This window comes from Pleurodeles waltl, chromosome 4_1 (assembly GCF_031143425.1).
Source record: "Pleurodeles waltl isolate 20211129_DDA chromosome 4_1, aPleWal1.hap1.20221129, whole genome shotgun sequence".
Classification (NCBI taxonomy): Eukaryota; Metazoa; Chordata; class Amphibia; order Caudata; family Salamandridae; genus Pleurodeles; species Pleurodeles waltl.
Genome location: NC_090442.1, coordinates 968,686,913 through 968,703,014, shown reverse-complemented (window position 1 = coordinate 968,703,014; position 16,102 = coordinate 968,686,913). Strand labels below are relative to the sequence as shown.

Below are 16,102 nucleotides of genomic sequence, written 5' to 3'. Positions count from 1 at the left end.
TTTTTTTCAAAACAATGGGAAAAAAGGGCTACAGAAGAAGGCTTGTGGATTTTTTTCCTGAAAATGGCATCAACAAAGGGTTTGCGATGGTAAAACCGCCGTCTTCCCAGCTTTCAGGAACAGGCAGACTTGAATTAGAAAACCCCATTGTTCAACACAATTTTGACATTTTACTGGGACCTACATTTTTACTATTTTTTGTGCTTTAAGCCTCCTTCCAGTTAGTGACAGAAATGGGTGAGAAACCAATGCTGGATCCCAGTGAGCTACACATTTCCGAAAAGTAGAAAAAATTCTGAATTCAGCAAGGGGAATTTGTGTAGATCCTACAAGTGTTTCCTACAGAAAATAACAGCTGAAATAAAAGAATATTGGAATTGAGGTAAAAAAAAAGCAATTTTTCTCCATGTATTACTATGTAACTTTTTTCTTTGTCAGATTTTTTAAAGCAATATACCGTTACTTCTGATGGACTATTCTGGTTGTGGGAATATATAGGGTTTGTTCATCAAGAACCCTAGGTACCCAGAGCCAATAAATGAGCTGCACCTTGCAATGGGTTTTCCCTCTATACTGGGTATACAGCAATTAATTTGCTGAAAAATAAAAAGTGAAAAATAAGTATTAAGAAAACCTTTGTATTTCCAAAATGGGCACAAGATAAGGTGTTGAGAAGCAGTGGTTATTTGAACATCTCTGAATTCCGGGGTGCCGATACTAGCATGTGAATTACAGGGCATTTCTCAAATAGACATCTTTTTCATACACTGTCTTACATTTGTAAGGAAAAAATGTAGAGAAGGACAAAGGGCAATAACACTTGTTTTGCTGTCCTGTGTTCCCTCAAGTCTCCCGATAAAAATTGTACCTCACTTGTGTGGGTAGCCCTAATGCTCTTGACAGGAAACACAAAATGGACACATCACATTTTTACATTGAAATCTGACATGTTCTTTGCAAAGAGCCTAGCTGTAGATTTTGACCTCTAGCTCAGCCAGCACCTAGGGAAACCTAGCAAACCTGCGCATTTTTTAAATCAAGACACCTACAAGAAGCCAAGATGGGGTGACTTGTGGGGCTCTGACCAGGTTCTGTTACTCAGAATCCTTTGCAAACCTCAAAATTTGGCCAAAAAAACACTTTTTCCTCTTACTTCAGTGACAGAAAGTTCTGGAATCTGTTAGGAGCCACAAATCTCCTTCCACCCAGCATTCCCCTAAGTCTCCCTATAAAAATTATACCTCACTTTTGTGGGTAGGCCTACTGCCTGTGAAAGGAAATGCCCCAAAACACATCAAAATTACCAAATACAAAACTACCTGTTTTTTGCGGGGGGCACCTGCATTTTGCGTCCTTGGCTCAGCAGCCATCTAGGGAAACCTACCATACCCAGACATTTCTGAAAACTAGACACCTGAGGAAGTCCAGTGAGGTGTGACTTGCGTGGATCCCCCAATGTTTTCTTACCCAGAATCCTCAGCAAACCTCACATTTAGCTAAAAAAAAACACATTTTTCCCACACTTCTGTGTGGGATCACCACACCGGGACAAATTTCATACTGTTCCCCTCCGTCTCCCAGTAAAAATGATACCTCATTTTGTGTGGGTGGGCCAAGTGCTGGTGACAGGGAAGAGACAAAAACATGTTGAAATTGAGGGGGAACCAAAACGGGTCCAAAAGGGGCAGCAGAATTTTTATCGGTATAGATGAGACAATGCTGGGTGGTAGGAATTTTGTGGATTCCTGCAGATTCTGTAAGGTTCCATCACAAAAATGTGGAAAAAATGTGTGATTTCAAGCAAAGTTGGAGGTTTGTAGGGCATTGTGGGTAAGAAAATGGTGTGGGATGCATGTGAAACACACCACCCTGGAATCACCCAGATGTTTAGTTTTCAGATATGTCTAGGTCTTGTGGATTTTTCTACATGGCAGCGTCCCAAAGTCCATAAAGGGTAGCCCTCACCATTCCTAGTTGTACGATTTTGAGAATTAGCCAAGCTCTCATGGCCCACATGTAAAACCAAAAACCCAAATAATCAAATGTCCTCTTGCTTGCCGTGGGATAAGATGTTTTAGTGTGTGGGGAGAGCTGAAAGACTGTTACCCCCTTCAGTTGGGGTGGGGGCATAACCAGGCCCATACTGGTTGGTAGCCACCACCCCACTATTTTTTATTTTTTTATTCCCTGGCATCTAGTGGACTTTCTGCCCCTGGGGTGTGGATCGGGGGTAATTGCCCCTTCTGCCCACTGGTGGGCAGAATAACTTTGGCTCCATTTATTTGGGGTGGGGGTATGGCCATAGCCCCACCCTCTTATTTTGGAAATAGAAATCTTCCCTGGTGGGCTTTCTGCCCCCCTTGGGGGGATGATAAGGCCAACAGTAATGTGCCCCCATGGGTAGCAACCTTTACCCAAGGGGCTGCCCCCCTAAAGAAAACACACACATACACACACACTAATCCCTGGTGCCTAAGTGGTTACTGCCCTCCGGGGGGAAGATTGGCCTAATGGAAATACACCAATCTGCCCCAAGGGGAGCAGAAATGGCCTAAAATGAACTTGCCCCCCGAGGGGAGCGACCCTTGCCTAAGGGGGCGCTACCCTTGCATGAAATTGTTGCAAAAAAAAAAAATCCCAGTGCCTAGTAGTTTCTGCCCCCCTTGGGGGCAGATTGGCCTAACAAAAATCGGCTGATCTGCCTCCAAGGGGGGCAGAAGTGGTCTAAATACAATTTGCCACCTAGGGGAGAGACCCTTGCCTAAGGGGTCGCTCCCCACCTCTAAAAAACAAAACAAAAAAAATGATCCCTGTTGCCTAGAGGTTTCTGCCCCCCGGGGGAAGATCAGCCTAATAACAAAAGGCTGATCTGCCCCCAGTAGGGGCAGAAATGGCCCAAATTAAATCCCCCTCCCCAGGGAGCGACCCTTGCCTGAATTTGCCTTAAAAAAAAATACTCCCTGGTGTCTAGTGGTTTCTGGCCCCCTTGGGGGCAGATTCGCCTCATAAAAATAGGGCGAAAATGGCCTAAATATAATTTTCCCCCTAGGGGAGCGACCCTTGCATAAGAGGTCTCTCCCCACCTCTAAAAAAACAAAAAAACAACAAAAAAAAGTTTTACATTTTTTAACCCTGGTGCCTAGAGGTTTCTACCCCCCCACCGCCCACCCCGGGGGCAGATCGGCTTAATAACAATAGGCCGATATGCCCCAAAGGGGGGTAGAAAAGGCCTTGAAAAAATTGCCCCCCTTGGGAGCGACCCTTGCTCAAGGGGTCGCTCCCCTTATGCCAATTTTGGTTCATAAATAAATCCCTGGTGTCTAGTGGGCATTTCAGAAGCCGGATCACTTCACGTTCAGGCTTCTGAAATCCTCTGAGAGACTTCTAAGGGAAGGAAATTCCTTTCCTTTCCTTTGAAGCCTCTCAGGCCACCAACACATGATGGGAAGAGAAATGCTTTGCAGCTTCCAGCGCGATGGGGAGGTGGCCTCTGATGAAGTCAGCATGTGATTGCACGCTGACGTCATCAGACGATACTGGAGGGGTCAGGTGGGGTCGGAGGTGGAAGGGGAAAGGCTTTCCCTTCCATCCCTGCCTTGGGGGGGTGGGAGGAAAGCCCATGGAGGGAGCCGAGCTTATAGCCGAGGACGTAATGGTTACATCCTCAGCACAAGGGCACTGTGCCTGTGGACGTGACCATTACGTCCCTGGCACAGAGGGGGTTAAAAGAGAAAGCACAGAGTAGATGATAATTTAAGTATAGTTACATGTCAGGGAAATTAGGATTGCTAGCCCATGCCACCTCCCCAGATTAGCCCTTACCCCGCTCTGCTTCTCTACCCTGAGAGAATCAAGTGCTACAATGGTGTACTTGCTTCCCAGTAAAAAGACAATTGTGGACCTCTTACATGTGAAGCACGCACATTAATTCCAATAATGAATTTCCACAAACTGGGTTTGAAAAAGACCTGCTTCATTTACAAAGAAACAAAGTTACACATGGCCTCAGCCAGTCCGTCAGACAACTGTCCCTTGACTGCCGCCTCATGAAGGTTACATAAAGATATTAATATCTTCAACTGTGGGTAGTGGCTAAAGGGATGGGAGGTAAAGTTTATAATGATCTCTAATGTCTTTCTGTCTGCAGATGGTGCAGGAGGAAATGCTTCTTCACAGAGACGGCAGTCTGTTCCTTATCAGCCAACCATGGCCTTAGTTGTTGAAACTGCTGAGCAGAATTCTTCTGTCCCTGCTGCCTTTCCTGAACGAGAGGCATCTCGATTAGACAAATTCAGGCAGATTCTTGCTGGTCCCAGCACTGACCTGGGTAAGTTCTTTTATTCATTATTTGTTGCACTGTAATGTATAAATTGAGAAACAATCTATTTTCCAGGGGCAGATTTTTAGCATAACCACAGACCATATAAATGCGTTCCTTTTACATTGTCTATGTAAATCCATCCGTTCTGGTTTATGGTGAAAACCTGGCCTAGATACAGCCACCGATGGACCTATATTAGAAACCACTTCACTAAATGTAACATATTCTTAAGTACAACGAATTCTTGAAGGACACTTTAATTTTTCTTCAAATCTGACCTGTCGTTTAATTTATAAAAGGTTGATATTAGTCTCATCTTAAAATATATATGCTTTTCAGAGACCCTACGAGTTACTTTAAAAGGTATTTACATATATTTATATTTATTATCAGACCTACTTGGGGGGTTGTGGCAATTCAGTGCCAAGTTGGACAAAAGGATTTACACTGAAATATATGGCAAAGAAATGCTAAATGTTCCGTCAGTTTATGTGATTATGAAGACATGATATAACTGTGCTCATGCTTGAACACACATTGGTAGGTATTGCTATAAAAATAGTCGAAATACTTTAGAAAGTACACCTGATTCTTCAAAATATCCGAATAACAATAAAAATCAAATGCCTTAAAATTTCTATTTACCAACAAATAATTTTGTCTTTCATGGCAACGGAGGAATACGATCTTATTAATACTATCCCCTTCGCATCGCATAACAAAATAGCTTTGGTAAAGCATTGCATTTAGTAGAACACAATGCTTAAATGCACACGTTCTTCTAATAATGTGTGCACCTACTACACCTTGTGTATGTCATCTAAGTTTCAAAACTCTCTCTTTTATCTTAAAATCTATTTTATATTTTGTATGTGTAAGAAAAAAATAACCACGCCAGCCAGTGGTGCTTTAAAGCTCAGCATATCAATCCATAAAAGTGAAGCAGAATATCTTTATTATTATTTATATTATTCAGATTTTAAAATCTTAAAAACAGAATGCTGCGTATTCGTATTAGTATTATTTGATATTCTTCAAAATTCTGGATTTTCTTTCAGTGTAACTGCATCACCAAGAACATATCATTTCTTTAGCCTCTAAACAGGGTTGATTGAAGTTGGTGTTTTGGAAGTGCTGCAGTAACCCCAAGAATAACTTTGTAGGAAGTCAGGAGGGTAATGAGATATAATGAGGACTTTTCATTTTCTTTTTATCTTGTTGCCTTTGCTGTGCATTCAAGCATTATCAAATGGCAGGCATTTGTTAAAGATGGTTATTGTGGTTTACTTTTCCTTTCTTTAACTGCAAAGCGACAGAAATATATAATGTGAACTAAGTGACAATCTTGCAGGGGTGCCCCCGTGAAAGAAAAGTCTTTAGAATTTACAAAGTTTTCCAGCTACAACAAAATGTAAATAATTGTAAATTAACTACGAAGATATTTCACATTATATCCGAAGCGAATAAAGTACAAATGATTCAAGTTGTTGTTTTTTGTAGTTTTGTGTAATTCAAGCAAAGATGTTAATAGGATCAAAACAAACTGAGACACTTTACCTCTGTGCTGCATACATGATAAAAGTGCACTGAAACCGATTTCCACGTTATCATTCCTTGGTCTACCATGGGATGTCTAACCTGTGTTCAAGGGAACCGTATCTAGGCCATGTTTTCATGTTAGAACCTATGTTAAGTGAGCTCCATTCAGATTCATTAAGTGCAAATGTAGTACCTGTTGACAGCCTAAACATCTGCGATGGCGTGCTTTACGAAACACTCCTTCACTAGCACTTTACACAACTGCCAAATAAAATAAATGTAAAAAAGTAAATACAATTGTGAAACATTTAAATCTGTATATTTGTCTTGTTCTAGAAGAGCTAGAAAAGGATACCCAATTATGCTTTCTGGCCATTTAGAATTATTTATTGTATAGAGTCAGTTTAGCATGTCTTTTAGCGATGCAATCATTTTTTGCATTTAAGATTTATGATGTTCCAAGCCTTCCTTGATTATCATCAGTAGGTGCATTTGTTACCATTACATTGAGGCTTTTTTCACACTCTTTTCTCACTTTATTCCCTAATTTAAGGCAGATATGTGAGCAGTGTGATGGCCTTCTTGACTTAGACTAGAGGTGTCTGCCTCACTGGTCAGGACCAGATGCAAAACCAAAATTAGCACTGGCTAAAATTTACAGACCAGCCACTGCTGGATGTCATTATTTGGTCTAAAAAATGTCAAGGATGGAACTATGGGACATGACTAAACCATGGCAGCCTTGTCTGCTCTGAAAGGAGCACCTACACTGCAATCTACTAGGGAAATGCCTAATTGCAGAATGTCCAGTGTGGCCTAGTCGTTGACCTTTGCATGTTTGATATGTGTTGTGTGTCTGGTCATTCACAAAGTATTATGGTTTCATATCTTTAATTTGAAAAGCTGGGTGTCAGCGGTTTTATTGATGCTGACTACCTGCATGAAAACCACTTCTGGATTGTAAAACTGGGAGAGTTGTTGAAGTTGGCAGCGTGGTTCCTGATTTGATTACATCCATCTCTTGAAGTAAGGACAGTGACTGCGAAAACCAGAACTTCGAGTACTGCAGATTTCTGGTACTCGGCCAAGCCAATAAAGTTCAAAAGACTAACCCATTGGTTTCTGTTCCATTCTATTACTTACTTTGAGCGTGCGTCACTTTCTTACTGTAGATCTCGGTTTATATATACATATTCATAGCTTTTAAAGAAATGCTGGCTATTTGTACAAGATAATGCCAGGTGGTCAAGTTCTTTAAATCGACAAAAATTGAACTCGATATTTTGCAGCCTGTCTGTCTAGCGACTTCCTCGACCCTTTTGAAATACATTTGCACTCATATCGTTGGCATTTTGTAATAGGGTGGTTCTTGGCCTACTGCAAGATGAGGTTGTATTTTGATAGAGCACTGCATTTTTTTTCTTTCTTAATTTAAGCGATGTTTGCTCTCTTTGAAATTATTTTTCATTTTACACATAATTTATCTTTCTGTTCATGGTAATTTAATTGACTGTCTGACAGAGCTCTATTTCGGAAAGTAATGAAGGCACTGCAAGCACATAGTAACAAGACAATGACAGATGCCTCGCTTTATGCCCCAGTGCTTGAGAGACCCCATGCTTCAGTTAATCTGCATGCTTCCTGTGCTGCTGCTTGCAGTCTCTCCATTGATGCCTACGCATGCAGGCCAGCTCCATCAACAGGGGACGCAGGATGGGGAAACTAAAGCCACTAACCATTTTGTCAGTAAAATGTTTATAGATAAGACCTTGAACGATCAGCCCTGAGCTGCTCTGTTACTGGAAGGTTCCCTGCTAAAGAGGGAAGTGGGAAAACAATTAATCTCTTTTTGTCTATCTGACGAAGGCAGCCTGTGGATGGTATTGAATTGCTTTCAGATAGGGACAGATCTAAATCCGCTCTACTGGAGCTGTTGTTAATCTTCTGAGATGTGAGATCTTCCATCACACAAACAGCCGTGCATGCTGGGAAACCAGAAGTGTTCTGGGAAAATAATCCTTGCTCCGAAAATGGAAACAAATAAACTGCTATGCTTACCAGTGTATAGTCGGCTTGTAAGACTGCTGCCATGTTTTCTTGAGTATGAGAAATAAGCAAGACTTTGATAGAAGTGAGTGCTCAGTAGCATCCTGCTCCTATTAATACCTGGAGCAGTTACATTTTAGTTTGAGACGATAGTAAGGTTGAGAAGATAATTTTTAAACCGAGAACAGGTGGCATCACCAATACAGCTCTTCAAAATCTAGAAGCCTCCAAACATTCAACCTGTTGACATCTTACTGACTAGCCAGACACCTAAGGCCACAGACTCAAAACAAACTGCTCACTCTGTGGCCTGTACACGTTTTGTGGATGTAATGCTTAACCAGAATGCACCTTTTCTAGAACTCAATCCCTCGACCCTTCCATTGCAAAACAGACTCCATGAGATTCAAGACTGGTATGAAGATGCACCTGTTTCACAATCCGATGAATTGCTTTGAAGGTAACTGCCACTTACAATACTGAACTGCCTACAGAATATTATGTTGGTGGAAAGTTTCTTTTGGGACTCCTTGGTCTAATTGCCCTTACAGGGCTCAGATTGTGAGAGTCAGAGCCTTTTACCACTGTGTCCTGGGGTTAAATCTTACTATTTATCTGAATGCAGAGTACCAGGTACACCCCTTTATCACTAGACACTCAGGGTAGTGAGAGCAGTCTACGGCTTGCTCGGGAAGATGGTGTGCGGTTACTGACTCAGTACTCAATTAGACAAGTAACCCAATTCACAAAATCAATATCTAGCTAATAGTATTTTTCCTAAATTCACACTTGATAACGAGTCAGAACCTTGATAAGTAAACTTACAATGAGACACGTCTAGGCCAATGAACCTTTTGACCACGTTTGGAGACTTCCCAGAATGAGGTATCTTTTGGCATCACAATCAATATGTCAATAGCTCTATCAATATGCACAATAACTAATCAATCAAGCTGTACAATAACATTAATATAGATCAATACAGCGAACGCACCATGACCTTTCAGCCATGAATAACCACACAAACCTAATTATGAGTTAGGATATTTATTCCCTATTAGTTACAATCTAATATCATGTTAATATCATGTTTATTAGTTTCAACATTACAGGCACATCAAAACCACTATAACTTGGCAACTCGAGCAAAACTTTATCAAAGCATAGATCATGAACATTAGAACAAAACATGACTTTACCATGTCAACTTTAGCAGAGCATCATTAGTACATTATTCAACAAAGCAAGAATCCAGTCATTTGTCTATTTGCACCCGAACTCCTTAACTAACCTCCAATTAGCATCAGCATGTTGGGCTTCATGCAAAACAATTTGGCAACATGAATTTGGAAAACATCTAACTATGGTCTCTATCAAAAGAGCAGTTGGTACCTAGAAAGAAAAGGCAAACAGACAATTACAGTTTCATCAGATAGTTACCCATCTGATTGAGTCAGCAAATAGTGTCAGTCTTCATCCTCAGGACACCAGTCAATTCGCCATCAGCCAGGATAGAGTAGACAAGTATCGGTAGGACATAGATAAAGAACAAGGCTCTTCCCTCATAAGGAGGAGAAGTGCATATCAGACAAGGGGATAGGATTAGGATGGGTTAAAGTATCAGATGGATTCCGAATGGCAAGGTTTGGTGAGGAAGAATGGCAAAGAATAGCTTCAAGAGTGGCAAAGTAATGGCTGATTTCTCCTCGGGTCACACCGTTCTATCAAAACTGTCGAACAGTCTCTAATTTCCCATTGGGCAATATTTGGTGCATCGTTATCTCTGTCCATTAATTCTCCACACACCTTACTAGAATTTTCACCTAACACAGTTCTCATGCAGTTTATTGGCTTCTGTGATTGACGTCTTCATCGGGTGGAATGTCAGGTAAGAAAAGTTACACTTTACGCTCCAGTCAGTAGTTCCATTGTCTTCTCCTAGTCCCTGCAACCTTTCACCTGTTGCGAATTACACTGTTGCATTCGGCAAGAATGTCTCCTTGAGCAAGTCGGGTCCCATGAGAAAGAATTTACTACAGCTACACACATCCCTAGCTTCTGGAAAGGTACAGCTTTGTGTCCTTCAGGAAAGCAGCACATTGCTTTTTAGAAAAACACAATTAATATGAGACCAGGCAGCTAGGCCCAGAACCTCGCTAACTAAGGCCTAGTGATTAACTTAGCAAAACCCTAGTAAATGACTCTAATTAAGATACGCTAATACAAAACCATATATGTACATTGTTAATTCATCATTAGTCAGTTTCATTAATCACCATATACATTGATGGCCACTCCCCGTGGGCACATTTCAAACGCGTATATTATTCTCTATGCATGTTAATATTAATTTTAAAGGTCACACTCCAGCACACTCAACTGAATATTGTGCATTATATTATGTAGCACTATGTATTACGTATTCTTTGATGGCCCAATAGCAGCTCTTGTGGGCCAGACCTGGCTTGTACTTTTTGTGCAAGGCGATGATGATCATTTAGGGAACTCCTCAGGGGATTCTTGGATGTTCTGAATATGTCACAGCCGATCAAACTATAATTTTTGCCAGTGAGCATTTCCTTTCCCTCTTCCCCCGCTTTCTTGTTGACTTCTCCTCCTCTAGTTTGGGTCATAGTACCTTGGTGTTCAGGTTTAGTCATTTTGGCAAGCAGTGCTGTTCTTTGTGGTGTGCACTCTACACAGTCCACTTCGCAAAGATATTGTGGTCTTTACCCTGGCCCTTCTGTTGTGATCAGGCTTCACAGTGACAGTGCTTTTTCTTGTGGACTCTGGTCAGCAGCACCAGCACCAATTAGGAGTAGGTTCCACTGAGCTTGCGCTGCTCATCGTCCTGGTGATTTTACAGCTTGGGTTCTTCCTTGTCTTCAGCTGAAAAAAACAGCCACCCAGACAAGCTAGAATCCCACACTGGTCACCGTGGAGATTGCCCTCTTGCAGTGCGGTCTGCTTGGCTGATGTTTATCTTCTCAGAGTGCTGGTAGTCCTCTTTGCTGAACATCAGCAGTCAGAATTTCTTTAGTGCTTGGATGCTTCTGATTACTAGATGGTCGCATCATTCTTTTCAGGAAGACAAAGGTATTTTGTCATAGAAGTGGGTGTGTCCAAATGATAAGCATCTTTTGAGTATTTGGGAGGTAGACTGTTGTGCTCACATTTTTTAAGAAGTGGGTGTTGTGCTGAAGTCTTTTTTTAAGTGCTTTAAAGAGAAACAGGCATTTAGATATCACATTTATAACAACATAAGCCCTTGTCTAGAGGATGGCATTGTCGCCTTCATTTATGTATTTTGGTCTGGTTTATGTGGCACAGTATCTGTTTATTCTGTGGTCATGTTGCATTGTGCAAATGCAAATGTAAATAATACACATTGCAAGATGACATATTCTGTTAGTCCAGAAATCACATACATTGCACAACTTTAATATGGAACCTCAAAAACACACTTCTGGCATTTCTAAGCTTTCTAGATCATTTTATTATTGTTAACCAATTTAATGGTTCTCAATTTTCCAAACTCAGAGTGATGGAAGGCTGCGCTGGATTTGAACAAATGCCCTGCAGGTCTCATAGCAGTGAGTGCTAAATGACTAAGCCATCTTGTTGCTATATAATATTGTTTACTACAAAGTACACTAATAGAACATTTATTAGTGCTAACTATATTGACAAAGAAAAATAGTGAAGTTAGGTACATATATATAGGTAGTGACTTGTTCTGTTTAAATTCACTAATAAAGACTTTGTTATATATGGTCATTTCCCACTGTGGACCAGGACTTATTTTTCATTATCAATTTTTAACCCCGAAAATGAGAAACACAGAAAGTGGAGATACAACGTGGAAGAAAAAGGTAGGAAAACGGTAACAAACGAAGCAAGCAGGAATGGAAAATAATCTGCAAGGGTAAGATCGAGAGACAGAAAGTGTAGGCTGGTGAAAGAAAGATGCAAGAGATAAAGTCAAAACTTGGCAGCACTGGTGGTCTGCTAACCTGGCACTTGGTAGTGCTGACATCGTGGCTCTAATCAAAAATTGGTACCATGGCACTTAAGCCTTTACAGCAGCAACACAGTAAAGGCATCACCGTAGATGTCGAGCACAGCAGGTGCAGAAGGACTTCAATACTCCACAACCAAGAACTAATGTGCCAGCACTCACGAGGCTGTGGGAGTTTTATATCTTGCTGCCCTGACACTAGCCAGGGATAGCAACTGGGGGGATGGACATTACCTGAGCCCTGTGGCAAGATGGGCGTTTGGGGAGGATGTGGTTTTAGCAGGAAGGGTGCGGTGTGCGTGTTGTTGGGATTTGTATTACTGCTGAGAAACATAAACCTATAAGTAATAGAAAATAAAGTGCTGTCATGGCATAACTTGATAATTTGAGAGGTCTACCCGTTTTACTTAATATTCAGAGGTTGAAGAGTTTGATCACCTGGGGTATTGCTGTGGAAATCCAATCATGTTGAAGGTTTGGTGGAGATTTTTTTTTTTTTACAGCTACTCATATAGTTAATTGGTGGTACAAATTAAAATTACTTTCCTTGTAATCAGATGTAATTTGGGAATTGGATTGGTCATTAGGTAGAAAGCCTCACATTTTTCTTTCGAATTCCCACAATGTGAGGGTCACTTTTTTCAGCGCTACACAGTAGCCGAGTAGTTGCAGTACCAATGATAACCAATATGGCAGTTCATGTTTAATTGTTGCTAGTAAGAAGCAGTAATAGCAAAACAAACAGTCTCAATCTCGACGCCTACTAGCTCTTTCAAAGCCTTTTCTCCCCATAATTCATGTGTGTATATCCAAGTGCATGCATGGTAACATCTTGTACTGATTTTTTTTTAAGGGAAAAAAATCAAAGATGGGAGATGGTCATGTGCACACATGTAAGTTGTAAGGCAGTCATGGAATGTGTTTTCTCTTGTTTTTAGAAAGACTGTGGCACAATGATCTATGGGTAGTCCTATAACTGTGTAACAGAAACTAAACGTTGACACTTTAAAGTAAATTATCTAAACAAAGTAACATTTTAAAATGTTCCCTGCTACTAAATTTTATTTTTCATGTACTGCCTGAGTATTTTCTGTAACTCTGTTTTAGCAATGGCTTGGTAGTAATTTCCAAAAATGCCAATATTTAAAAGAATGAACGTGACTTTTGGATCTGCAGCAACGTTATGATGTCAAAAAGCATGTTGAAACTGAAATCGCACATTAGCCCATTATATACACAGCCCTACAGATACTGGGTATTTAAAAGCTCTGCGAAGCCATAGCTTTCTGGAATAAAGCACCGAACTGGTAGAATAGAGCATCCTCTAGCATCTCTACACTCTTGTAATTAATTAAGTTGAGAATTTTCTTATTGGTCCTACTCACTGAGAAGAGCTCAGCGTTCCCTTAGGCCTCTGTGGTAGTGCGTCATCTGTGGCATAGCAAGAACTCGTGGATCACAGTGCTGTGTTATTACTCAAAGGAATATTGAACTGTCTGTGGCCATTCTGCTGTACTCGAAGGCAGCTTCGCTTTTGCATCCAGTGTCTCCCCAACAGGAGGTCCGAGGAGTGTTGCGACTGCTGCCTTCCCTCACTGGCTAACCTAAGGTCAGCCAATGAGGGAAGGCAGCAGTCCCAACTCATCACTCAGTGGGCTGGGGTCCGTGAGACTGCTGACACACCTCACTCTGTGACCAGGTGTCACTGATTGGCATTCGGCCCTGGGCACTCCAGGGCTTAAAACTGAAGTGCCCAGGTCAGAAGCAATCTGTGACGTTCCCCCTCGTCATGAGAGGTAGCGCCTCCAGTCACCTTTGCTAGGCTGAAGAGGTCATGCCCACAGGGCTGTGACTTCTTCAGCCCAGCAAAGTTCAGCTCACGCAGCTGGGATGCCACACAAATAGCTCATGTCTAGCTCCTGGGTGCCTGACCTGAAAATGAAAAGTGTCTGTCAGGCTGACCTTTGCTTGGCCTGACAGACACTCTGCTTGAGGGATAAAAGGTGGGCGGTTGTGACTCTCAGCCCCAAAGGAAGGGCCACGGCTGCTTGCAGTGATTACCAGAGGAGACCAATACCAAATTAGTAGTGAAAGGCCAGTACGTAAGAGTAATTGTGGCTTGATCAGAGGGAGAAATACCACATATGGGTAAAGCCCTGGAGCGCATGTGACAGGAAGAAGTGGTGGCTGGATTGAATAACAGATAGTTATTTTAGCTCCACCTTAATTGGGATCCAAGGGAGGAACACAACATTGAAAGAAACATAGAGCTGGAGAAACTCATAGAAGAGAGTTCTGGTGGTTTGAGAGTGTCACAGAGGAGTAAACTTCCACCTATTATTTCCAGCCCACAAGCACAGATGGCATCAAAGTTGGCCACTGTCTATAAGGCCATCACTTGCTTTAATGTTGACAGTAAGCCTTTGTGGTAAAGGAGTTGATGTAGGAGGACAAAGATTGGTAACAGACAATAGATCATTTTCATTTAAATCACGAAATCCAAATGTATAGTGTTGGAAATGACCCTTTTTGCAGGATTATCCCCAAACCTTTTGCTTTCTTCCTTCTATTTTTTCAGTTCTGCTTTTGCTGGTTTATTGTCTCTGTGCACCTCACAACTACAGATCAGTGCTAATGTGAAAGTGCTCCCTGTGCAAATTGTATTGGTGATTGGTTTATCCATGATTGGCATATTTGATTTACTGGTAAGCCACTAGTAAAGTGCACCAGAGGTGCCCAGGGCCCACAAATAAAATGCTACTAGTGGCCCTGCAGCACTGATTGTGCCACTCACATGAGTAGTCCTGTGAACATGTCTCAGACCTGCCACTGCAGTGTCTGTGTGTGTGCAGTCTTTCACTGTCAATTCGACCTGGCAATTGTACCCATTTGCCAGGCCCAAACCTTCTGTTTTACTACATGAAAGGCACCCCTAAGGTAAGCCCTAGGTAGCCCCATGGGCAGGGTGCAGTGTATGATAAAGATGTGTTTTACATGTCCTAACAGTGAAACACTGCCAAAATCAGTTTTTTACTGTTGCAAGGCCTGTCTGTCTCATAGGTTCACATAGAGGCTACCTTTAAATAAGTTTGAAGTGCAGTTTCTTATTAGCGCGTTGGACCTTAATAAGTAAACTTACAAGGGGAGGCGTGTAGGTCGATGAACCTTTTGGCTTGTTGGATGTTCTTACCATAGCTCCAGAACAGAATCAGTAATCAATACACAATAATCATTAATCATAAGTCAAATCAAAAATCAATGGCTTCAGTAATTATCACACACCATGACCTTTCAGACATGAATAACCACACCTTTAGTAAAAGTTTAGTAAGTTTATTTCCCTTATATTACCAATGCTAAAGTCATGTAGAATAACCTCAAGATCGAATGAAACACATATTCTGGGTCTGGCAATTGCTCTGTTTGTCTCTCGAAATCATCTGCTTCTGGGAGAGCCCCCTCTACATTAGGCTCTCCTGCTGTTTCGGTTGAGATAGGTTTCCCAGCACCCTCCTGGAGGTCTCCACCCTTGTCTCTCACAGGAGTGATGAAACCGTCTTCAACGAGCTCGGGTTCAGCCTCAGTTCCTTCTTGCTCCCTTTATGGTGCTGTAATTTGTCTCACAGTTGTTGGTACTCTCAACAACATTTCTTCATGATCCAGTGGACATGCCACTTTCTTCGTATGACTTGTGTGAATCCAGTTTGGGATCCCAGCACACTTCATGCCTGTCGTAGTCATTAGGACCACCTGGTACGGTCCCTTCAACAAGGCTCCAGACACGTCTTGCGCACATGCTTTTGAACAACAACCCAGTCACAGGCTCTCAGGTTGTGCCCTGGGTCATGCATCGTTGGCACTGTGGTGGCCTCCACCTGCTGAGAGAAAGAGCAGACTACTGCAGCCAGACCCTTGCAGTAATCCAACACCATATCATCTGTAATGTTGACGTGTGCATTTGCTGGAAATGCTGGCAACCTCATTGCTCTGCCCATGAGAACCTCATGGGGTGACAATCCTGTCTTCCTGTCAGGTGTGTTTCTCATTGACATCAACACCAAAGGCAATGCATCATGCCACTTCAAATTTGTAGCTGCACACATTTTGGCAATTCTTGACTTCATAGTACCATTCATCTGCTCCACTAGTCCTGATGCTTCAGTGCTGTAACTACAGTG

General features: G+C 41.8%; 1 protein-coding gene across 6 annotated transcripts in view; it reads left to right on the top strand.

Annotated features, from left to right (window-relative positions):
• TBC1D22A (TBC1 domain family member 22A) overlaps positions 1 to 16,102 on the top strand; it is a 1,763,002-nt gene that overhangs the window by 147,350 nt on the left and 1,599,550 nt on the right. For all 6 annotated transcript variants that reach the window (XM_069229720.1, XM_069229719.1, XM_069229718.1 and 3 more), the window contains exon 4: positions 4,148 to 4,327. In XM_069229720.1, coding sequence (XP_069085821.1) covers positions 4,148 to 4,327 — 180 coding nt within the window. The remainder of the gene's footprint in view (positions 1 to 4,147; positions 4,328 to 16,102) is intronic.